General features: G+C 40.5%; 1 protein-coding gene across 1 annotated transcript in view; it reads right to left on the bottom strand.

The window, feature by feature from the left end:
* The window catches only part of LOC114354924 (uncharacterized), a 58,309-nt gene that overhangs the window by 27,625 nt on the left and 5,902 nt on the right, over window positions 1–24,782 (bottom strand). Inside the window, exons 2-5 of the mRNA XM_028307525.1 lie at window positions 16,671–16,700; window positions 10,448–10,587; window positions 5,402–5,590; window positions 3,232–3,399 (exon numbers count right to left, since the gene is read on the bottom strand). Coding sequence (XP_028163326.1) covers window positions 3,232–3,399; window positions 5,402–5,590; window positions 10,448–10,587; window positions 16,671–16,700 — 527 coding nt within the window. The remainder of the gene's footprint in view (window positions 1–3,231; window positions 3,400–5,401; window positions 5,591–10,447; window positions 10,588–16,670; window positions 16,701–24,782) is intronic.

Genomic DNA, 24,782 nt, shown 5'->3' with positions numbered 1-24,782 from the left:
CAACGTCCGGTCTTGCGCCGCCCGCATCCCAGGTACCGCCCGCGACCTACACCAGATCGTTCACCTAGTGGGGGGCCTGTCCATACTACGTCTTCCGGCTGGTGGTCGCCATTCAAGACCATGTACAAGAGATAAAGTATTCATAAGTATAGGTTTGCAGCCTACTCCTCGCAACAGGTGGATAGTAATTAATAGAAATACGTAAAATCAGTAATGCCGCGACAACACGTCGTTTACTGCTGCCTTATACCTTATTGGTCATGTGGAAAAGGATGACGCATTTTAGCCTGTTCAACAAGTGGTGTATGTGAGAGATATTAAAGATTCGAGGGACGGAAACCATGATATCTGTATGTGGAAAAGCAACTTTTACCCTGATGGTTCAGTGGTGTGTCAAATGTGACTTAATTTCCTATGTCTCTTAAATGGGGTAGAAGGCGCCCACAATAGTCCTCCTTCGCGTTCGGTCTTGAGCTTCGCTTTTGATCACGCTCCAAGTCTTGCCAATTTTCTTCGCCTCGTCTGCTACAGTGCGCCGCCAAGTTTCTTTGGGGCGACCACGTTTACGTATTCTTTGAGGGTTCCAATTCGGTGTTAATTGTAAGTCTGGGGAAAAGTGGCTTCGACCCTGATGGTTCTAGTACAACTTACGTGCAAGCTCAGCTATACAGAGCACGGGGAAGCGTTGGTCGCGCTGCTGCTCCAGCGGCGAGCGCCAGTGTAGATCAGCCACGTGTACTCGCCAGCCGCGGCCACTTACACGCTGCGTGTATGATGTAGTAAAGTAGCCTCAACCCTGAAGGTTCTAGCATAACTTACTGTTGCGGTACTCACTGCGGCCACCCGTCGCACAGTCGCGACAGCTATATAATTACGTGCGAGTCATAAGGATGGGTAGCTTGGGGTCATTGGACGAAATTGTATCTGTTCGGCGACTGGACTTAGTACAACTTACGTGCAAGCTCAGCTATACAGAGCACGGGGAAGCGGCGATCACGCTGCTGCTCCAACGGCGACCTCTAAAAGTAGCCTTAACCCATAATAGTTAAGCGTTGTGAGCACATGTTGTGAGTGTGAAACTGTGAAGTGTGCGTGTAGAAAAGTGGCCTTAACCTTGAGTCCCTAATGGTTCTAACACAACTTACGTGCAAGCTCAGCTATACAGAGCACGGGGAAGCGTTGGTCGCGCTGCTGCTCCAGCGGCGAGCGCCAGTGTAGATCAGCCACGTGTACTCGCCAGCCGCGGCCACTTACACGCTGCGTGTATGATGTAGTAAAGTAGCCTCAAACCTGAAGGTTCTAGCATAACTTACTGTTGCGCTCGCACACTCACTGCGGCAGCCCGTCGCAAAGTCGCGACAGCTATATAATTACGTGCGAGTCATAAGGATGGGTAGCTTGGGGTCATTGGAAGATATTTTATCTGTTCGGCGACCGGACTTTAGTACAACTCACGTGCAAGCTCAGCTATACAGAGCACGGGGAAGCGGTGGTCGCGCTGCTGCTCCAGCGGCGAGCGCCAGTGCAGGTCGGCCACGTGCCTTTACACGCTGCGTGTATGATGTACTAAAGTAGCATTATCCCTGATGGTTCTACTAGCATAACTTACTGTTGCGCTCGCACACTCACTGCGGCCGCCCATTGCACAGTCGCGACAGCTATATAATTACGTGCGAGTCATAAGGATGGGTAGCTTGGGGTCATTGGACGAAATTGTATCTGTTCGGCGACTGGACTTTAGTACAACTTACGTGCAAGCTCAGCTATACAGAGCACGGGGAAGCGGTGGTCGCGCTGCTGCTCCAGCGGCGACTTCTAAAAAATAAGCGTTGTGAGTGTGAATTTGTGAAGTGTGCGTATGTGAAAAAGTGGCTTTAACCTTGAGTCCCTAATGGTTCTAACACAACTTACGTGCAAGCTCAGCTATACAGAGCACGGGGAAGCGGTGATCGCGTTGCTGCTCCAGCGGCGACCTCTAAAAGTAGCCTTAACCCATAATAGTTAAGCGTTGTGAGCACATGTTGTGAGTGTGAAACTGTGAAGTGTGCGTGTAGAAAAGTGGCCTTAACCTTGAGTCCCTAATGGTTCTAGTGTAACTTACGTGCAAGCTCAGCTATACAGAGCACGGGGAAGCGGTGGTCGCGCTGCTGCTCCAGCGGCGACCTCTAAAAGTAGCCTTAACCCATAATAGTTAAGCGTTGTGAGCACATGTTGTGAGTGTGAAACTGTGAAGTGTGCGTGTAGAAAAGTGGCCTTAACCTTGAGTCCCTGATGGTTCTAGTACAACTTACGTGCAAGCTCAGCTATACAGAGCACGGGGAAGCGGTGGTCGCGCTGCTGCTCCAGCGGCGACCTCTAAAATTTAAGCGTTGTGAGAATGAAATTGTGAAGTGTGCGTATGTGGAAAAGTGGCTTTAACCTTGAGTCCCTAATGGTTTTAGCGTAACTTACGTGCAAGCTCAGCTATACAGAGCACGGGGAAGCGGTGGTCGCGCTGCTGCTCCAGCGGCGAGCGCCAGTGTAGACCAGCCACGTGTACATGTCAGCCGTGGCCGCTTACACGCTGCGTGTATGATTTACTAAAGTAGCATTATCCCTGATGGTTCTACTAGCATAACTTACTGTTGCGCTCGCACACTCACTGCGGCCGCCCATTGCACAGTCGCGACAGAAATATAATTTTACGTGCGAGTGATAAGGATGAGTAGCTTGGGGTCATTGGACGAAATTGTATCTGTTCGGCGACTGGACTTTAGTACAACTTACGTGCAAGCTCAGCTATACAGAGCACGGGGAAGTGGTGGTCGCGCTGCTGCTCCAGCGGCGACTTCTAAAAAATAAGCGTTGTGAGTGTGAATTTGTGAAGTGTGCGTATGTGAAAAAGTGGCATTAACCTTGAGTCCCTAATGGTTCTAACACAACTTACGTGCAAGCTCAGCTATGCAAAGCACGGGGAAGCGGTGGTCGCGCTGCTGCTCCAGCGGCGAGCGCCAGTGCAGGTCTGCCACGTGCACTCGCCAGCCGCGGCCACTTACACGCTGCGTGTATGATGTAGTAAAGTAGCCTCAACCCTGAAGGTTGTAGCATAACTTACTGTTGTGGTACTCACTGCGGCCGCCCGTCGCACAGCCGCCACAGCAATATAATTACGTGCGAATGATAAGGATGAGTAGCTTGGGGTCATTGGAAGATATTTTATCTGTTCGGCGACCGGACTTTAGTACAACTCACGTGCAAGCTCAGCTATACAGAGCACGGGGAAGCGGTGGTCGCGCTGCTGCTCCAGCGGCGAGCGCCAGTGGAGGTCGGCCACGTGCACTCGCCAGCCGCGACCGCGAGCACGAGCGCGTAATCGTGCCGCCGCGCCGCATTGCAGCGCGCCTTTCTCCGCGCAGCAATCTGGGAACGAATAGTAGAGGTAAAATTACGGCTAAATCAAAACTAGAAGAGTACCTATCATTCCACAGTTTAGCTAAACTATATCTGGTCAGCGTTCATTCTAATAGAAGGCATGTCTGCAATAGATCATGATAAGACAACTTTCTTACAAGATCGGTACCACCGCCATGTAAAAAGTAATGAACCTTCGCGATAGTAAGAGTCGGCAAGAGCTAACTTACTTGCAGTTTCAAAGTTTAACCAACTTTGAAATTACAGCCATCGAGGGTAGAAGGCGTCGCCGCAGCCTCTGGTAGTCGGAACTACGAAATAGTGCCCTCTATCCTGTACAATCTAGTTGATGTAGATTGGACGGGGCAGAAGGTACTATTTCACAGTTCCTGTTTCTACACCGTTGCTGTTTCCAGCAAGCCCATTCTGTGAGTCTGCAGCGCATACGTAGATGTGCTAGCGTAAAGCCAGCATCATTGATAACGCCATCTAGCGTTCGCGCACCGAATCCCTTTGTACTCTGCTGCAGTCCCTACCTTGCGAGTCAGCGCCATCTACTTTATACCCATCGGATCAAGTTGTACTCTGCTGCTATTTCTTTCTAGCTTTAACCTTGTGAATCAGAAGCGCAGACGTATACTTATGCCTGAGCCTCTGCTCCGGCGGTCAGCCCAGCAAGTCAATGCCATCTATCGCGCTCACTCTACATCAACAACACCGTTGCTGTTTCCAGCAAACCCACCTTGCCTCTGCCCCAGCAGCCTACCCAGAAGGTGTAGCGCCATCTACCGTACGCGCACCGAATCAAGTTGTACTCTGCTGCTGTTTACCTTGCGAGTCAGCGCCATCTACCTTATACCCATCGGATCAAGTTGTACTCTGCTGCTGTTTCCAGCAAGCCCACCTTGCGAGTCAGCAGCGCAGAGGTATATCAGCATGGCGCGGCGCCCCCTGAGCCTGCCTCGGCAGCCGGCCCAGCAAGGCAATGCCATCTATCGCACTTACTCTACATCAACTACATCGTTGCTGTTTCCAGCAAACCCACCTTGCCTCTGCCCCAGCAGCCTGCCCAGAAGGTATAGCACCATCTACCGTACGCGCACCGAACCAAGTTGTACTCTGCTGCTGTACCTTGCGAGACAGCAGCGCAGACGTATATCAGCATGGCATGGCGCCACCTGAGCCTATGCCAGGGCAGCTGGTCCAGCAAAATAACACCATCTACCGTAACCAGCCTAGCAGGAAAAGCGCCATCTATCGCGTTCATTCCGAATCAAATACTCTGCTGCTATTTCTAGTCCCCACCTTGCGAGTCAACAGCGCAGACGTATATGAGCATGGCGCGGCGCCGCCTGAGCCTCTGCCCGGGCAGCCGGCCCAGCAAGTCAATGATATCTATCGCGCTAACTCTACATCAACAACACCGTTGCTGTCTCCAGCAAACCCACCTTGCCTCTGCCCCAGCAGCCTACCCAGAAGGTGTAGCGCCATCTACCGTACGCGCACCGAATCAAGTTGTACTCTGCTGCTGTTTACCTTGCGAGTCAGCGCCATCTACCTTATACCCATCGGATCAAGTTGTACTTTGCTGCTGTTTCCAGCAAGCCCACCTTGCGAGTCAGCAGCGCAGAGGTATATCAGCATGGCGCGGCGCCCCCTGAGCCTGCCTCGGCAGCCGGCCCAGCAAGGCAATGCCATCTATCGCGCTAACTCTACATTAACTACACCGTTGCTGTTTCCAGCAAACCCATCTTGCCTCTGCCCCAGCAGCCTGCCCAGAAGGTATAGCGCCATCTACCGTAAGCGCACCGAATCAAGTTGTACTCTGCTGTTTTACCTTGTGAATCAGCAGCGCAGACGTATATCAGCATGGCGCGGCGCCGCCTGAGCCTATGCCAGGGCAGCTGGTCCAGCAGAATAACACCATCTACCGTCACCAGCCTAGCAGGAAAAGCGCCATCTATCGCGTTCATTCCGAATCAAATACTCTGCTGCTATTTCTAGTCCCCACCTTGCGAGTCAGCAGCGCAGACATATATGAGCATGGCGCGGCGCCGCCTGAGCCTCTGTCCGGGCAGTCTTCCCAGGAGCGAGGCGCGGTGCTCCTCCGGCAGGGACGCCACGTTGACCGGCATGGGAGGACCCTCCACATCTTCGCGGGGAGATGCACACGCCACGGGAGATGAGAGCGATATGGAGTCTGAAAGGAGATAAAAGAAATTTTTTAACGGTCTTTATTGAGGGACTTTTGTCCAGAGACTTTTCTGACTACTTCCATTCAGTATCATGTTTATTATTGTACGAGTATAAGACGTTTTTTGTGGGTACCAAGAGCACATATTGCAGACTTTTGTCGGTCGATAGTTTGCTCGGCTTCTTATTTGTAGAGGAATCGGTGGTGTATGTGCATACTTTCATACAAGTTGGTTTATACCTACCCGATTAACAGCACCTTTAAACTACCGGATAATATAGTATGTAGTCCGCGAAGACACAAAGTGCTAAATTATATAGGTTTTTTTTATTAATTTAACTTTTTTTACTCATTAAAACAGTTTTTCAGAGCATGGCGAATAAATAATTAAAATAAATGACCGAAAGAGAACGGCAAAGGTTACAACTACGTACTTAGCTAACTTTGTAGATTACAAAAGGCACATTTAGCTAACAGGCGGGAAGTAATAAGCTAATGTATGAAACAATGCTTCGAAAGCATAAAAGTAATTAAACCACCCCACCACGAAGATGTATGTACCTAAGTACATAGTTACTCTATCTCAATTAATGAACTTGTAGCATCACTTAGCATTGGCTATTCTAATATACTCGTAGACTGTGTATGGTGTATAGCAGGGGTGGCCAATTTGATAAGACATAAGATCTAGTGTTTATTAACGAAATCCTTGGTATCTGCCACTTACATACTTCTTGAAATCTTGAAATAAAACAGCATAGTTTAGTACACAATCATGTAGATCGCGATCGACCGGTTGGCCACCCCTGGCGTATAGCCATGGAATGTAAATATGATGTAAAGTCAGGGGAATAATTTTATTTATCACTAGCGGCCGCCCGCGACTTCGTACGCGTGGATCCCATTTTACCCCCTTCATCTATCTTACGCGGTTTAGATTTTTTCATACAAATGTTTTTTCCCGCTAACTCCCGTTCCCGTTGGAATTTTGCAATATCCTGTTGTAACTAAGCTTTAAGTTTACTAAGGTACCTGCATGCCAAATTTTAAGCGTCTAACTTACGCGGTTTAGATATTTTCATACAAATGTTTTTTCCCGAACTCCCGTTCCCGTGAGAATTTTGCAATATCCTGTTGTAACTAAGCTTAAAATTTACTAAGGTACCTGCATGCCAAATTTCAAGCGTCTATGTTACGTGGCTTAGATTTTTTCATACAAATGTTTTTTCTCGCTAATTCCCGTTCCCGTAGGAATTTTGCAATATCCTGATATAACTAAGCTTAAAGTTTACTAAGGTACCTGCTTGCCAAATTTCAAGCGTCTAACTTAAGCGGTTTAGATTTTTCATACAAAAGGATTTTCCCGCTAATGCCCGTTCCCGTGGGAATTTCTAAGTATCCTATAACCTGCCCAGGAGTATGAAAAATAATTGTACCAAGTTTCGTTAAAATCCGTCGAGTAGTTTTTGTTTCTATAAGGAACATACAGACAGACAGACAGACAGACAGACAGACAGACAGACAGACAGACAAAAATTTTACTGATTGCATTTTTGGCATCAGTATCGATCACTAATCACCCCCTGATAGTTATTTTGAAAATATATTTCATGTACAGAATTGACCTCTCTACAGATTTATTATAAGTATAGATAGATATAGATATAGATAATTTATGTAATTTTTAATAGAATTACCTCTAGTTATCTTTGCCTTATTAAATGAAAGTTTGTAAATGTTTCTTTTTAACTAAATGTAGTAGTTTTAATTTAACCACAGAATAATATTTTATTATGCACTTTCACTTAACGCAAGTGAAGCTACTAAATTATCCAATTTTTTCTTGTAGAAGTTGTAGAAGTTCTCAAAGTTGTATTTTAAACATTTTATTTAAATTGTTGCAGACATGATTATGACCATTGGCAATAGTTATTAGCTTTCTATGATAGCATCATTGTGATAAATAAAGACGAATATAAACCCTTATCTTGACAAAATGTATTTTTTGATGTTGACTATGAAGTCACCTACATAAAAAACAGTGAGTGAGTCTCTACATTAAACAAACACCTGTAGAGCTGTGGCAACGTTATTGTTTTGTTGCTTGGTCAATTCCTCAGATTTTCATCAAAAACAGCCTCTTTTCACAAGGCACCATATAATTTTCCTATGCACTCTATGGTAGAGCTACCGACTACCGGCTCCACTTATCGGTTCGATCATTCATGTTACATTGCCAAGGCTTTTACAGTAGCGCAACAGTTGCTCAACGCAACATCTGGCCATGAACTTGGCTAATCGCTTTAGCAGTATGAGCTTATACACACTGTATAGAAATGTAGAGTTGACTAGCTTTTGCCTGATTCCCTATTGTCCGTGGTGCATATCATTTCGTAAAGGTTACTCAACCTTTGTTTGTCACCTGTCATCCGCTTTGCAACCTTAACTTCGAACACCTATGTTTTTCTGATTAATTTCGTTGCGGGTCCAATGACAGTTTAACTTTCCCCCGGGACAGACTTGACCTTCACTGGTTGAGTTTTTATACTTTTTATTGGCGGTCAAGCTGTACCTAGATCCTGGCTACACAGGAGTTGCAGCAGTGGGAACGAGCGGTGGGAATAGTCCTAATAGGCTTTTGCCTAAGACTTTGAACTTCGGCCTGTCACGGAAAGTCTGTATTATCTTAATTATGGCTTCATTGGGTCTCAAAAAATCTATCAACCAAACCAAATATCATCTAAATCCGTTTAGTAGTTAAAGTAGCGTGAAAGAGTATTATTATTGAAATGATATAAAAAGATTAAAAATATCCAAACATCACTTATTCCGGTCCGACTGTACTCGTTATGGATCACTTAGCATTAATTAAGAAGTAAATTGATATTTTATGAATATGTGGACTATGAAATGGATATGGATTTGACCTTTTGGAAGTTTAAAATGACTTGTAGTCGACATGAGTAGTCCAGTCAACCTTTGAAAAATATGTAGGTGTCAAAATCAAAATATTTATTAGTATGTAGGCCATTTTCAGGGCACTTATACACGTCCTAAATATAGCTTGCCCTACCACCACTTATAACATAATGGGCTGGTGCTGAGAAGAAGTGGCGGAAGAAACTCAGTTACTTTTGTCAGCCTCTTTTTCAATCAATAGATACAGGAAAAACATTTTACAAATTATGTACTAAGTGCGAGCTAGGCAGGTAAAGTCCACGCACACTTTAGTTGTCATTTTAATTACAATTTACTTTAAAGAATCCTTTTAAGCAAAATGTACCCCAGATTTTGAAATCCAATTTAAATTGAACAAAGATTTAACTTTATTTTTAGACTATTTTAAAGGTACACAAAGATAAGGTTTCTTTTACATAATGCCCACTCGCTTCTATACTCCCGGAAAATATAATTCCCACTTTCACAGAAAAGGTTGTTTTGTCTGAATTTCTAGGAATAAGTGAGCTTAAAGGCTTAATAGATTGCGTGTTTTCAGAATGAAACAGATTGTCTTTCATATTTCGCGTTATCGAACAAAACACTTTATTTCTTCTAAAATAATATTATAAGAGAAAAGATTTGATTGTTTGTTTGTATTGAATAGGCTCCAAAACTAACTATACCGATTTGAAAAACTCTTTCAGCATTAGAATCTTACTTTTTGTTCTAATAAATATACATAGGTAGCAAGAATTTCGCCATGTCAGCTAGTAACTACATAAGTAAATATGAATTTTCAGATCCCTATATTAATCACCCAAATTATTTACAAAAGGAGCCCCATATCCTTTTTCCAGGTTAAATCTATCTCTATAAATAAATTCATCAATATTGGTTTAACGTTAAGGCCCCTGAAAATGTAACAAACGAACGGGCAAAGTTACTTTCACATTGGAAGTGTAAATATTGAAATTAGAATAAAATTGGAGAGCTCTTTTAAGGCACACCTCGCCTACGTAGCTACGTCATAGCTCCGATACTGCGTCATTCGTGACGACTGACGACTACGTCACTCGATGGAGAGCGTCAGAGCTGTTAAGCTGAGAACCAGGCGTATCTTTCAATCTGCTATTTAAAGAAGTGATAATGAAATGAACGAAGAAGATATTCATCTCTTTTCTCACTCAAATTATGAAGCCATTGCAAAAATATATTTATAATTTGTGCAAATATTTAGCAATTGCCTTAAAAGTGTGACGGATTTTGGGCGTAAATCAAAGTTACACTTCCACAAAGATTGTTCATGTTCTATCTTTGCAAAAACTGTTTTAAAAATATGTCGTAGTTACCGATATTGTATTGAGATGAACGTATTACTCACATAAGTAAGTACCTAACTTATGAAATTAACGCACGATTTTGTAAATGTAAACACTTTGTAAGTCACTAAACGTAATTTCTGATGGTACTAGTTAATACTGGGACGAATGAAAATTCTTTTTAAAAGCTTATTTGCAAATTAAATGATTTTTATGAGTTTTAAACCTTTAGAGAGCTTTCACATTAGGGTATTAGTAGCGCGACAGCAGCGCGGCACCGGCACGGCAGCGGCGCGGTTAGCGGCGTTTTTGTAATGTGAAGGGAGGCATCAGCTGTCACCTAGTTTGAAATTTTCGGCAGCGCGTCTGTCGCGCGTTTGTCGCGCTGCTAAAGTCAAAGTCAAAGTCAAAATTTCTTTATTTGTTTAGACTAATAAATAGTTCTTACAAATCGTCATTTTGCTCTTAAGGAGCCTCTACATGTCTCATAATCTTTTTACCCTACCAGCGCTTCGCTAAATCGCCTAAATGTGAATGCGCTTTTAGAATGTTCCTTCCAACAACTTCGGCAGCTTCAGAAGCAAAGACAATATAGAGTACTCACCAGAGACACTAGAGCCGACAGGCCTGGGTCCCTTGAGCTGGGGCTTCTTCTCCTTGACGTCGGTCGGCCGCTCGGGCTCCGGCCGCTGCGTGAGACACGTCTCGGCCTCCGCCGGTCGCGCTGCGCGGTACGACGGCGATCTGGAGACAAACGACCATATTTATAATGTATAATTAGATATACTTATTTAAAAAATAAGACATCCCTAAGAACCTATTTCACCCACTAAGAGGCTCAGCAAAAATTGTGAGATGAAACGTCGTCTTTATAGCGAATCGCGATGTGGTTTTTAGCGGATACACGCGCGATGGGTATTGTGCGCTTTTTTGACAGACATAGTTAACATTTCTCTTCACCTTTTATTTTTGAATGAAAAGTTCATGGATTTAACTTACTATTTTTCGGATGCGGATACAAAGATCCCGTTACCATCGAACAAGATTGTCTGCGTGTAGTAGGTACTTTTATTCTGATACGGCCTACTTTCGTTAAAGGAACAAGCATTGTGCACCTTTCTTAGTTGTACATATTGTGTTCTTATTTTGCAGCGAAAATGTGATGTCTGAAGTTCAGTCGACAGTAGGTACTTAATTTGCTAAGCAAAAAACTTCCTCGGTATAACGAAGGCATTCAAAACAGCTTTAGAACAAAAGTTAATGTATCGTATATTTTTTGCGATCGCAACTTGGTAATTAATTCACTATGCTACGGATAAGTTCGTAACAAAGCAACGTACTGTAGCGTTCCGTAGCCCTCGTAGTCACTACGAGTCTCGTAGCCTTTGTGTTTGAAAGTTAGATATTTGCTACGGCTAAGTTCGTAGTAAGTTCGTAACGCGTCTTAGAGCTTACTGAAAAAATTGGCCAAGTGCGTGTCGTGCCACGCGCAGTGTAGGGTTCCGTAGTTGTCCATGTTAACACAATTTATTATCTTAGAAGCAAGCTAAGCAATTACACAATTTTATGCAGCTTAATATTTTATTTATTTTACCCTTAGATTAATAAAACCTAGATGGATAGTCTTCATACAAACGCTTCGTTAAGAGTGAGGCAAAAATCTTATGTCATTAGTGTCAATTTTGTTGGGGAGTGTAGACAGTGAAGGCGATTTTCCCGAAAGTAGGGAAATTTTTAATACGTTTTTAATAATTTTATAATTAACAATAACAAAACACATCATGTACTTACTTATTTATTGAATTCAAAGTACCTACCTAATAACAATAAGATAAATCGACTTAAAAGTCTCGATTTCATAAAAAAGGAAGTGTATTTGTACGGCGAACAATTGGGAAATAAATTTTCTTGTTACTGGTATCATTTCCGTATTTAATTTTTGAAAGCCAAATTCAAGCAAAATACGCGTCGAATTGTAGTACTTACTTATGAAATGTAACACTGGTCACTTTCTTTCGTTTTTCTGATGTATTTTAGACACCCTTTCACAGCACAAACCGTTTTAATTAATTAAAATTCGTCGGACGTGTTTACCAATTTTTCACTTTGACAGTTCATGTGACGTTTACGGGTGACCCGTGCCGGCTCCCTAAAAACTGCCTCACCTTTCTTGCACTGACTACCTATCTATCTAGGTTTTATTACACTAATGGCCGTTTTCATCATCAATCCCTAATTTTTAAGTGAACCCTATGGTAGCAATTAACAGGAATTTTGTTTACATAGGGGTCACTTAAAAATTAGGACTTGATGGTGAAAACAGGCCTAAGCCCCTCCCGTGCCGCTCCCATATCCCAGGTAAGGACTGAATTAAGCGCTGCACTGTTAACCTATACATAAAATATACATATTTGTATTTTTAGTTTTTAGCATGTTCTGCATTTTCGTTTTACTCGTATAAACAGCTAAACTACATTAATCATGGGGCGGTTTAATTTGCACATAATTTTTAATAAATTACGACGCCATGTTTTTAACTGTTGTTAAGCCATATAAAACGTTTTTTAAATAAACCGTGCATAAATAATTAAGTTATTGTAGCACAAAAACTTTGCGTGTAACAACATACTCGTATTAATGTAGTCCAAATGACATTAATTTGACTAAAAGTTGTTAATTTATGTCCAATTCATTTATAGCATGCAAGGGAATAAAGTAAATTATAGTATTACCACCCCCTGTGTGTACCACCCTGAAGTTAAGGGGCGGGTAGGGGTGATAATGTAAAGTTAGCTTGTTACTTAATTTTTTTTTGTTTGTGGTGTTATCATGCGATCAGTCTTAAAAACTATAAGCAGATAGGTGGATTCTGTTCGACGTTTAGAGCACTGCTCCCAGCTGAGACAGGCCTTTCTTTTTCTTAATTTCAGGCTTGTTTTCAGACTAATACCACCGCTTCTTAAACCGCCGTATGGCTTTCTGGGATAGTGAGCTGCCCTGCCAACTGGTTCGGGTGTTTTGACAGTCTTAGCTTGTAGCTGTTTCCGTGGGTGTCTATCTCTTGCTTCACCATAGGCACGTTCAATAACTCGTGCAGCTCTGTTGTTCTTATAAACCATGGTGCATACGATATTTGTTTCAGGATGTAGTTTTGCACTCTCTGAATTATCATGATGTTAGAAACACTTGCAGAGCCCCACAACTGCATGCCGTAGGTCCAAATGGGCTTCAGAATCATTTTGTATATGAGCAGCTTGTTATCCAAACATAGTTTTGATTTGCGCCCCAGCAGCCAATAGAGACTTGTATTTTAAGTTAATTTCGTCTCGTTTAAAATTTTTCTTTGTAGGTACTTTAAAAGACTGATTTAGGGCTGATATTATCAGCGTCCGATAACTTTTAACTCAAGAATAAACATGTCATTCTGACATATTTCCCATACTGAAACTGTTAGGCTGGGTTGCACCATCTTACTTTAAAGACAAACGTCAAAAATCTGTCAAATTCCATACAAAAAGCACCGGTTATCGCCATGGTACCGTTAAAATTAGGTGGTGCAACTCAGCCTTAATGTGCCAAACTTATTCTTCAGTTAAAAGTTATCCGATGAAGGTAAAATCAGCCCTGCATCTCACCTGATCGAAAGTGATGATCAGGCCGAAGGTGGAAGCGAGCTTCACCCGGAATCCTCAACCACAGAGGAACTGGCTATCTTACCTCTAACTGCCGGAACACAACAATGCTGTGAACAATGTTGTTATGGCGACAGACTTAGGTAAGATGGTGGCAAGCGGACTTCGACCAAGCTTACCACTTATTGGTAAATAGTATTATCCTTCAAGTTGCCCCAGTTATACAAACTGGGGCCAAAGTACCTAGGGGTTTTGATGGAAGTGAGTAAACACTCCGCTCCTCGTTGATAAATGAACGCAAATAGATGTTTGATTGACGACTATTTTGGGAGTGGTCAATCATTTGTCATTGAATGGGTTTTTCCTGGAAAAGTCGTTTTCTTTTGTTTTGTAGGAGTTACTGACGGTGAAAGTTTATGAATCTAGAAAACAAGGTTAAATGAGAAAACGTTTTGGTCAATCATTTGTCATTGAATACTTGGAACTTAGGTGTTTTTCCTGGAAAAAATGATTTGTTTTGTTTTGTGAGCTGTTGCTAGCTGTGTAAGTACCTAAAAACAAGGTTGAATGATAACGTCTTGGTCAATCATTTGTCATTGAATACTTGGGACTTTGGGGTTTTTCCTGGAAAACTGTTTTCTCTTGTTTTGTGAGCTGTTGCTAGCTGTGTTAGTTTATGAATCTGGAATAACAAGGTTAAATGAGATAACGTGTTGGTCAATCATTTGTCATTGAATACTACTCATAGCTTTTGGCTTTTTCCTGGAAAAGTAGTTGTTTTGTGGGCTGTTTCTAGCTGTGTAAGTATATGAACCTGAACATGTACAGGGTCTTTAACAAATTGATCATTATTTCAATCGATTAGGCCCTTTGGGAATTCGCTACGAACTTAATTGAATTAGAAACCATTGAATTTATGAGTAACATCCTTTTCGATTATATCGATCGATAAGCATGGCAAAGCGATTTCGAATTATTGACTGCTGTTTTTTTATGAAAATATACCTATCTGTAATTTAAAGTACACAAATTATTAATATTGCCGCAAACCCTGCCAGCTAAGTTAAATATTTCCAGAAGCAGGTTAGTAAAAGTTTAATGTTTTCTTCAAAATATTTCACTTTAAGCAAAATATCTGCATCCACAAAGCGCTACAAAAAGCTTCATATCCTCTAAAGCTTGTTTTAAAAGCTTTTAAACTATGTTTAAAGACTTCAAGTCACCGTAGAAAAGGTTGAAATTTTTGCTGCAAGTTATTCTGCCTGCAGCATTGTTTTTGTGGTTGGAATTTTTAATTTCATATTAATTGTGAAGTAATTTGGGATAATTTGAGGTAAATTTTTGTTTCTTGTGAAGATTTAATAAATGTAGTTTCTCCGCTATTCCAATTGCATTTTTAGAGTGCTGGCGTTTTCCGATTTCAGAGATTCTTTCAGACTTCTTCAAGTTTTCAAATTAGTCTAATTGATTACTTACTAATTTATATACCTACTCTATTCTGTATTAATTATAACAAAGTAGATTTATGATTTTCATAGGTAGATTGTCTATGATGCTAACATTATAGAGCAGTAGGTGCCAATGCTAAGCTGTAGAAAGTTTAAGAAATATAAATCGGTCACTGATTGACTGACTCACTCATCACGAAATCTCAGAAACCACAAGTGCTAGGAGTCTCAAATTTTGCATGGGGGTTCCTTTTAGAACGTAACTAAGAACGGATTTTACGAAACTCTACCCCTAAGGGGGTAAAACGGGATCCAGGTCCAGGCGTACGAAGTCCCGGGCTAGTAGGTAATGTATACAGAGTGACTTTGTTATCAGTATCCAATTTTTTTTAATAAGCTCGTTAGAACAATTTGACAATACAACTTTATCGTAATTATTTTTAATTGTGGTATTTTTCGCAAAAAAAATATTGAAAGTCTAATTTGCGGGTGCCCATATCTTAAGTTTTAATAAAGGTTATTGCTTATTTTCGCTCACCATTATGTCTATTAAGCTTTGCAGTTAACTGTGTGTACATTTTTTTCCATGAACGAAGCAAATTTTCCACGTGACTCAATTTGGAAACCGCGCGCAGCGGATGAAAATAATTAAATATGGAGAAAAAAGTTTTGTTTTCTTTACGTAAATCAATTAAGTTACTGATTCTGAGTCGATCCTGAAAATTTGGATACTGATACAAAAATCACCCTGTATTTCCTAGGATTCCTAAGTCTAGTATAGGTAGATCTTTTTGTTTTTGACTGATTCAGGCGGCAAAAGCTAGTCTATAAACACACTCTAGTTGGAATTTTGTAACATTATTAGTAGTTTTCTTGCCTCTCCCGATTATTTTACTCGATCCCCCACAATCGATTACAAAAACCAGTACAATCGGTTATTTTACTCGATTACCCGGCAATCGATTAAAAAAATAGGGAATATACACTGTTGAGTGTTGACCAAGCCCGGGGCGGAGAGGCGAGGCGTGGCCGGGGGACGGGCGCGTACGTCACGCGTGACGTCAGCGCGCCGTGACGCGCGCCCCCGACCTAGTTACGAGCTTTCAGATTTCGTTGTTTGTTTTTTTGATCGATAGGTTTTTGTTTTGCATGACATTTGGTTGCAGTTTCGAATTTAGAACGCTTTTTTCTTTTTTGGTTGTAGTTTTTTTTTGTGGTGTAGATTGACAGCATGTAGTTTCAGTGGGTCTAGACAAAGTGCAAATTATAATCGCAAACCAGTCGAAAAGCCCCTTTTTTGTATGGAGTTTTGACGGATTCGATTTTCGATTCGATCAAAAAATGCGTTTTGTCTAGAGTGGCAGTTTTTGAATTCAGGAAATTGTGAGGAAGGGTCGCTTTAACTCTGTGGTTTGCTTGACCGTAGACTAAATTTTTGTTTTAATTAGTAGGATCTCTATTTTTCAGTCTTGAATAGATTAACCGTTTTCAATGTTTTGTAAGAAAATTATTTGAAAATGTCGATGGCGAATGGCGGCCATTATTTCGTATGAGAACTTACCTGTTGGTCTTTTTAAATAATTTATTACTTAGTGGCTATGGTTTGTGAATAAGGAAAACAACTCAAGTTTAAACTATATTATGTTAGTCAAATCATATTAGCTTCTCTACAAACTTATTCACACACTTTGTTAAGTCAAAACCATCAAAACAAAACCCAAGGTTAGTCAAATAAATAAACTGAAACCTTTTGGCATCTTCCGACGCTATCGTGTACCTGTACAGACAATAAATTAATTTTAAATCTTCCGCAAATACTAAGACCTCAAAATTAGCATAATTCTAGCTCTATTTGCAGCTTTTTTGTCATTCACTAATCGATCGACGAATTTCGTACCGCCTTATGCTCATCAGAAATAATATATTATTGTATCTTACGTTATTATCTAACTAGCTTTTGCCCGCGGCTTCACCTGCGTGAAATTTAGTTTGTCACAGATCGTCATAAATTACAGCCTATTTATTCTGGGTTATAAAGTATAATACTGTAAAGTTTCATCAAAATTCGTTCAGTAGTTTTTGCGTGAAAGAGAACAAACATCCATCCAGACATCCAAACTTTCGCATTTATAATATTAGTACGAGTAGGATGGTGAAACGTTTCGGAGTCTTTAGTGCGAAGCCGAGGCGGGCAACTAGTGTCTGTATATTTTGGGAATTTTTAGACATAATTAATATTTCCAAACAAAAAGATAGTAGATTCCGCGAACCACTACACCAAACGGCCGACAAAACAGACCTTGGCCCTCACTGACTTACGCTGGGTTGCACCATCTTACTTTAACTTTAACAAACGTTAAAAATCTGTCAAAATCCATACAAAAACCTCGGTTATCGTTATAGCTGCGGTTAAAGTTAGGTGGTGCAACTCAGCCTTAGTCCATAGATAGTGTAAGGTTATCGGTCCCAGTATTTATCTGTACTGCGTACCATTCCCAGTCCACTTCTAGACCTTACACGCGTTGGAACTCTACAATGTATCTAATATTACTTTTCATCTTGGGACTGGTCGCGTCCAGTTATCAGCACTGCCACCACCACCACCATCGCGACAGGACCCGACACCTAGCCGAATACCATACAAAAATCTTCGAGGAACTAGCCAATGACGTCATAGCACTCGACAGGCAGAGTCGACAGATCTGCAACGCGCACTCGATCGGTTCCATCAAGGAATTGTTCGAAGAAAAGAGGTACGTCCTGAAGATACCTCTACAAGGGTACAGTGACAGTGACATTACCGTGGAAGTGAGGCACAAAGTGGTGTATATCAATGCTGTGAACAGTGAGCTTGTGAAACATTTCTCAGCAATTAGAGAGCTGCCAGCATTCGTCAACGTGCCTGAAGGGAAATTCAATCTGGAAGATGGAGTTTTAGAAGTGGTGTTCCCCACACTGAAGGTTTTGAATAACTCCTGCGATCCGCACATCAATGATGATATTGTGACAGTGAAGAAGTTTGAATTGTTTAATGGGCAGGTGGGACCAAGGTTTGGAGGGGATGACAAGTAACTTTGACACACCTCGTCACGTTTTTTTTGCAATATTCTGTGTAAATGAAGCTTTTTAAATAAAGTAGGTGATGCTTTTCTCAAAAAATATTTGCAACGAATAAATAAAGCATCGCTTATTAAACATTGAATGCCGAAGAGATTTCAATTTATCACAATGACATAATTTAACCATATTGGTAAGAAACGTCGGCATTCATTTATTAATAGACTTGACTCGTTATAAGACCGTTAAAGATAATTGTAATAATCTTTTTATGTGTGTGTAATAAACGGTTGCTCTTACTGGAATTTGTGTTTTTATTTAAACAAGAGGTTGATACGGTTTTCAGTAAGTGATTCAAAAGGAAGATTTATCTTATAGAAAGACTAGCTACCTCACCGAAATTCGTACCGCCTATGTTCATCAGAATTCTACAATACATCAGGATTCTAATAAGTAGTCAAAGTTTTTTAATTGATCTATTAGTTTCAGAGCCTATTCAATACAAACAAACAATCAAATCTTTCCCCTTTAATTAAACTAATTAGTGTAGAGAAAAGCAGAGAAACAGCACAGCTCCCGTGCAAAGCTGGGGCGAGTTACTAGTTATTTAATATTATAAGCTGCTCGAAGTATTTATCTAAGAATTTACCCACAAAATTACATAGTGTCATATTTTTACACGCCAACCGCGGCGCGTGCGATTAAAAATAAATTGCGGAGTCTGCAGTCTTTTGGACAATAAATTAGAGATTTCTGGAAATACTCTCTTTCGCAACATGGCCGTCGCACGCGCATGCGCTGGAATTTCTGAGGGCTTAGCGTGAGTTACGTTGCTACGTGATGAAATAAGAATCTTCTGGGTTTGGTGTCAGACGGCAGTGGATAGTGAAGTCTGATACTTAAAGAAGAAAAGGCACTTTAAGGGGCTATTTTGTCCATTCCACTTTGATCATCTGGATTTGATCAACCGGTGATCAAAGTGGACTCCAGGAGATACTTTGCTGTCCTTTCATCGCCTATGGATAAGTTCACCTGGTGATTAAAGTGGACTTTATATCCATGGGTGATCAAAGGACACCAAAGTGTCTCCTGGAGTTCATCACCTGGGTGATCAAATTCAGGTGATCAAAGTCGAATAGACCGACTATTCCCACCTCTCGTTCCCATCGAAGCAATTCCTGTGTAGCCAGGACCTTTTTTTGGGGTTTGAAGTCTATATATGAATCATGAAGACTGGCTCTAGGTAGTCAGAGTGAAGCTCTCAGTGGTGATAGGAGTCGTTCAAATCATTATGACCTTTGATATTATGGCATCTTCAATCTTGCACGGAAAGTTTTATCTACACGCACATGATAAAGCAACAAACCTAAACAAATACACGTATTGTCCCACTAATATTATAAATGCGTTTGTAAGGATGTATGTTTGTTACTCTTTTACGCAAAAAGTACAGATGAAACTTTAACAGTATTGTTGTTTACATCAGATTAACATAGCTATAATTTGTAATGATTTGTGACTTTAATTTGAAGCGGGCGAAGCCATGGGCAAAGCTAGTTAAACAAAGTTAATTGCTATTAATAAGAAGGTATTTACAGAAATAAAAATAAACAGCCTAGATATCCACCATAACATGATTCACGGGGCACTAGCCTCTCTTGTGTGGTATTTGTGACATTATGGCGCTCACAAATAGATGACAAAAATAGACGCGCGCGCATCTAATACTGAAGCACGGAGAATGCTTCAATTGATCAATGACGCGCGATAAAAAATAAATTGCTCGTCTGTGTGTCACAAATAATTGGGTAGGTACACCATTAAAAAAATCCAAGACACATCTTTGGAAAATAAACTTTTTTAGGAGGATGAGGGTCTTGGCCTGCAGGTTAGCAGCTCTCATCTGATGGAAAGTGATGATCAGGCTGAAATTTAAATTCGATAGATTGTTGAAGTTCGATCTCAGTCACCTAAGACGTCATAGTTCCCTTTGCTATAAAGAATAAATAAAAAACTCATAAATCTCATTTATTTTTGCAAATAGGCTTTTAAAAAGCACGTCCCAGTATAACCCTATCACTGCTTCGAGACAATAAATGGGCCAGTGCTGAGAATAAATAGCGCAAGAAACTCAGCCTTCTTTTCAAGGGCTCACAGTCTTTAAAATATACAAATCTATGGGAATTTACGGGAGAGTCACGCTTTGACAGTATTTCAATTTGACTAAGGTTCCACTACTCTACATATTAAGCACAGTCCACTACTCTAGGCTATAGTTAATTGTTCGTTCGTTTCAGCCAAATGACGTCCACTGCTGGACAAGGATTTCCACAACAACCGGTCCTGCACCGCCCGCATCCAGGCACCTCCCGCGACCTTCACCAGATCGTCGGTCCACCTAGTGGGGGGCCTGCCCACACTACGTCTTCCGCAAAATTTTGCTTAGCAGTAAATACGGTATCAAGTCAAACGCTATGTCATCCGTATGATGGTATCCGTGGGTGCTGTTTTGTAACAAAAACTATAGTCTGTCAGACTACCCTATTATGAACGTAAGAAGCATGCTTTGCTCTTACCACGTATTCCTCAGCTGGTTCAAAGCTTAATTCTTCATCGTTCGCCCTCAAGGCTTACTTAGTTCGGAAACAGAATTTAAAATGTTCCCAGATTTCTCTGGAGAGCAGCTGCATAATACAACAGTTCAAAGGCATATACCTTGTTAAGGTATTGTGTGGAATATTCTTCAGTTCCTTGAGCAAACCTCAATGGGGCTCATAGCAGTCAATATTGTGTGGAACGGAACATGGACGACTTTGTTGAAATTTTGATGGAGAGCTCTCTTTCAATCGCAATTTCTCAACGATATGACTCTCTCAGAACACAATCATGATGGCAAACTTTATAAGTAATATAAAATAGTAGGGTATTTGACACCATCAAATCTTTTCATGAGCTGTTAAAAAGCGATTTTCCTATAAATTCTGCTATACATACACGCCTACCATCCGCTTTGCACTGGAGGGAAGTCGAACCTTAATTTTTTGTTTGATTAAATTCGTTGCGGGTCCAATGACAGTTTATCTTTCCGGGACATACGTCTTGACCTTCACTGTTTTTTTTTACGGTCAAGCTGTAGATTCAGGCTACACAGGAGTTGCAGTGGTGGGAACGAGAGGTGGGAATAGTCCCGTACACAGGAGTTGCAGCGGTGGGAAGGAGAGGTGTTAATAACTCCCGTATACATTAACATCCGTATTCACAAATTATGCTTGCTTAAGTGAAGCAGCAAATCGAGCGCACAGCGTTGAATAGAGCTCTGTGATTTGTTCGTGTGTGATCCTGTGCGTCCACGCTTATTGTGAATACGGGCGTAAATTGATACCTAGTGGTCATTATCTACTTGTTGTGTCTTAATTAATAACCTCAACAGATGTTAACACCGTAACAGTAACAATACAAGATGCAGCGGTCAATAGAGGCGCCGTCATTAAGGAGACAATGCGTGACGACCACGTGCGTCACTGTGGAACTGGGTCACGGAGAGTACAGGGCTATACTTGTGTATTATATTACGAAGAGGTGGACATTTTAGTTTGTTTGTTAGGGCAAAAAAAAATTGTTGGGACTGACTGACTCTTAGTCTGCCGATAGTTGAGCTCGATTCTATTTGTATGTAGAATCGGCCTATCCAATGTGCGAACAACTCTCATTCATCTCCATACCGATTAACAGCCCGACTCAACTATCGGCCGACAAAAAGTCGGTGGTCTGCTGAAATGAGTTGTAGGTTACAAATCGTCAAATTTTTCGTTACGTTACTTTTTTGGCAGTTTTAAAGAGTTAACTTCGCTTCGAGACAAACGGTTTGCATGAGTTGAGAAGAAGGAGCAATAAACTCAAAAAACTTCTTACACAGTATCAAAAAGTAGTTACCTACTCAAATAATTATAATAATAAGAAGTCTAGCGCTGATGAAGACCTGCATTATTTCAGAATTAATTTTTGTTTCTGCACGATATATTTTCATTTAATTAAATTGAATTGGATTTAAAACCGAAGGGAATGATAAGTTAATTGATGCATGCTGTTGTTTCATCCTCTTGGGAAAAAACTAGGTACTTAGTCATATTTCTTTTTGTAGGTTTTGTTGTCATACTCTGCGATTGCATTGCAATCTCACCGAGAATAATAAATTGAACGCGCATTTACTCATTTATGCCCATTAATACAATTCTGCTTCAGGAAAAAGGACGGATTAAATCCTACTTGATGCCCTAAGAAATCCATACTTGTGTGCATCTGGCAATGTTAAGGGGGAAGGTTGCGAGAAAAGTAGTTGTAAAATTCCAAATTCTCTATTTTATAATTGCCATTTTTAATTAAATACTTTTAACACCTATATGATTGTAACTTTTGAGTAGGCAGGTGTCTCTACAAATAAGTATGTAAATATAAAATAACTATGAGATATATGAGAAATCGTTGAATAGTGTTGGTATGAAGCGTAAAGTGTGACGTAGATACGTGCGTCACCGTCTGCTCGGGTCACGGGGGTGAGGCTTAAGTATATGTATGTATTTATTTCATAGTAGCGACCCGCCCCGCTCTCATATGACTTGCATATCTTTTGCAGTTTTTTCTTCAATATCTAAAGAACATTGTATAAATATATATAAGTAGTTACTTGAATATAGACTATGTGATATTGCTCTACTTTCAATTTTAACGAAAACCTTTCGAGTAGAAGTGTAAATTGACTGAATCTGACCGACAATATTTAGTCATTTTAAATAAAAGAAAGAAAGAATAGTATTGTAGTATTGTAGTATTAATATTATTATCTCTTTTCTTGTCAGCTCTTGCACTTATTTTAACACATTGTTCATTATTAGTATGTTGTTGAGTGCAAGTAAAGTATTGAATGATATTTGTTTGATGAATGAAAGATTTGGTAGAAATATGTAAATACACCGCTTTCTTTGGGTTCTTGTATCTTTGTTATTAACTGTCATTTGACAGCCTGTATGTTATCACCATCATGGCATTTTATCACCAAAGGTGTATAATTCTCGATTGAAGCGGCCCGTTGGAATCTAACGATTTGCTTGGCCTTTTGCCAGTTCTCAAGTAGGTCCGTAGTTTTTTCGTGTTGTTTACAAACGATAAGCTACATTGACCGCCAAAGAAGTGTGACTTATGTTACGTAGATTTAAAGATTAAAATATGTAAACTTCTAGGGGAGACTGTACTGTAAATAGCCCTGTATTTATAGGTGTGGTGTAGACAGATTGTTACTATTAAATAATGGCGATTTGTTACATAATTTGTAGTAAAAATAGTCCTTTTAGTGTATAATTTCTTACTTGTAACGGTTGATGCCGAATAGGTTAGCATAAAGTTAGACTCTAAACTCAAACGCAAAACTCTATTTTTACCATAAACTTGACGCTGTCTCTATTATAGCAGGATCACGGCATATTATTCGATTCTGTTATGACTCTTGATGAAGAGTCATAACAACAAGTCCAACACTCAAAATTACATTTAGGTACTTAGGTACTCGTCACTTCGTCGTACACTTCAAATTATATAGAACTTAGATAATTCAGTCTTTGAGTATGGCAGAGTGTTCCGGCGCACCGCTTCAATATGTACTACTTAAATTCTATGTAGCGCCACCGGTCAGTGGTTCCTATTTATTATGTTTATTGCAGGTTCAATACCCATTGGAGACGACATTTTTTAGAGCTTTGAGTATGGGCACAGTTTTAAATCTACGAGTAAGTACATCTAGTACGTTAAAAGTTTATTCGTGTTTTGCCGCCATAAGCTCGCTCTACATATAGAGTTAAGTTTACTCTGTAATTTGAAATCTAAGTACAATTTATTAATATAACAGAGTATATTTAGATAGCTCAATCTCTCAATGTGTCTCAGACAAACATAGCTATCCAAATTATATTTTTACAACACATCGGCGGCCTTCGGTCTGCTTCGCTCGTAAAGTCATCGTCGCATCGACCCGCAATTTCTTACGATAATAAACATCTTATTTATTACGATTACTTACGCTTTTAATAATAAACAAACAGTGAGGAACTGGATGACGTAATGAACATTCGAGAATATTATTTTACTCTTGAAAAATTCGTGAACTTGAACCACGAATCACGGACTTGAGAGAGTCAATCTTTCTGCAGGCCAGAGCCATCCAAAAGTCTCGGAAACCACTTGTCATATTCGATTTTGTGTTACGTACGTAGTTGTAACATTGCAATTTCTCAAAAGAAAAAGAGTTGGTTTACACTCCCTAAGCTGGCCAGATTGGTTGGGGCACAGATAATTTGGGGTGACGTGGTGTTCACGTATTTGCTTCTTATAATCACCTTATGACATTCTCGGGAAGATTGGGAGTGCTCCTATTTTACTCTACCGAAAACACACTGCAAATTATCCAAATTATGAAAAATACAAACCCCAGGTCCCCCTTTTGCATTCCAAAAACCCCTAGTTTTAGTATTCATGTCATTTAGACCCCAAACAAGTCGCAATCGACTCTACTAACATTATGTTTTTTGAACCTTTTCTGCTTCTGGCAGAGATACAATGAAATTAGCAAGGATCTAGATGTTTTCTCACTTTCTCGTGCATCTTTTCTTAAATTGTGTAGGTGCAAATTGTAAACTAACATGCATGTATTTATTAGAATTATTACTGTATCACTTAAATCAAAGCTAGACTAAAACGAATGTTGTGTTCAGCTACAATCGGAGTGCAAATTAATTGTTAATCTTTGTTCAAT

The sequence above is a fragment of the Ostrinia furnacalis genome, unplaced genomic scaffold, assembly GCF_004193835.3.
Source record: "Ostrinia furnacalis isolate ACB-3 unplaced genomic scaffold, ASM419383v2 OfSCF0195, whole genome shotgun sequence".
NCBI classification, from domain to species: domain Eukaryota; kingdom Metazoa; phylum Arthropoda; class Insecta; order Lepidoptera; family Crambidae; genus Ostrinia; species Ostrinia furnacalis.
The sequence above is the reverse complement of the archived record's forward strand: the minus strand, read 5'-3'. Positions and strand labels throughout refer to the sequence as shown.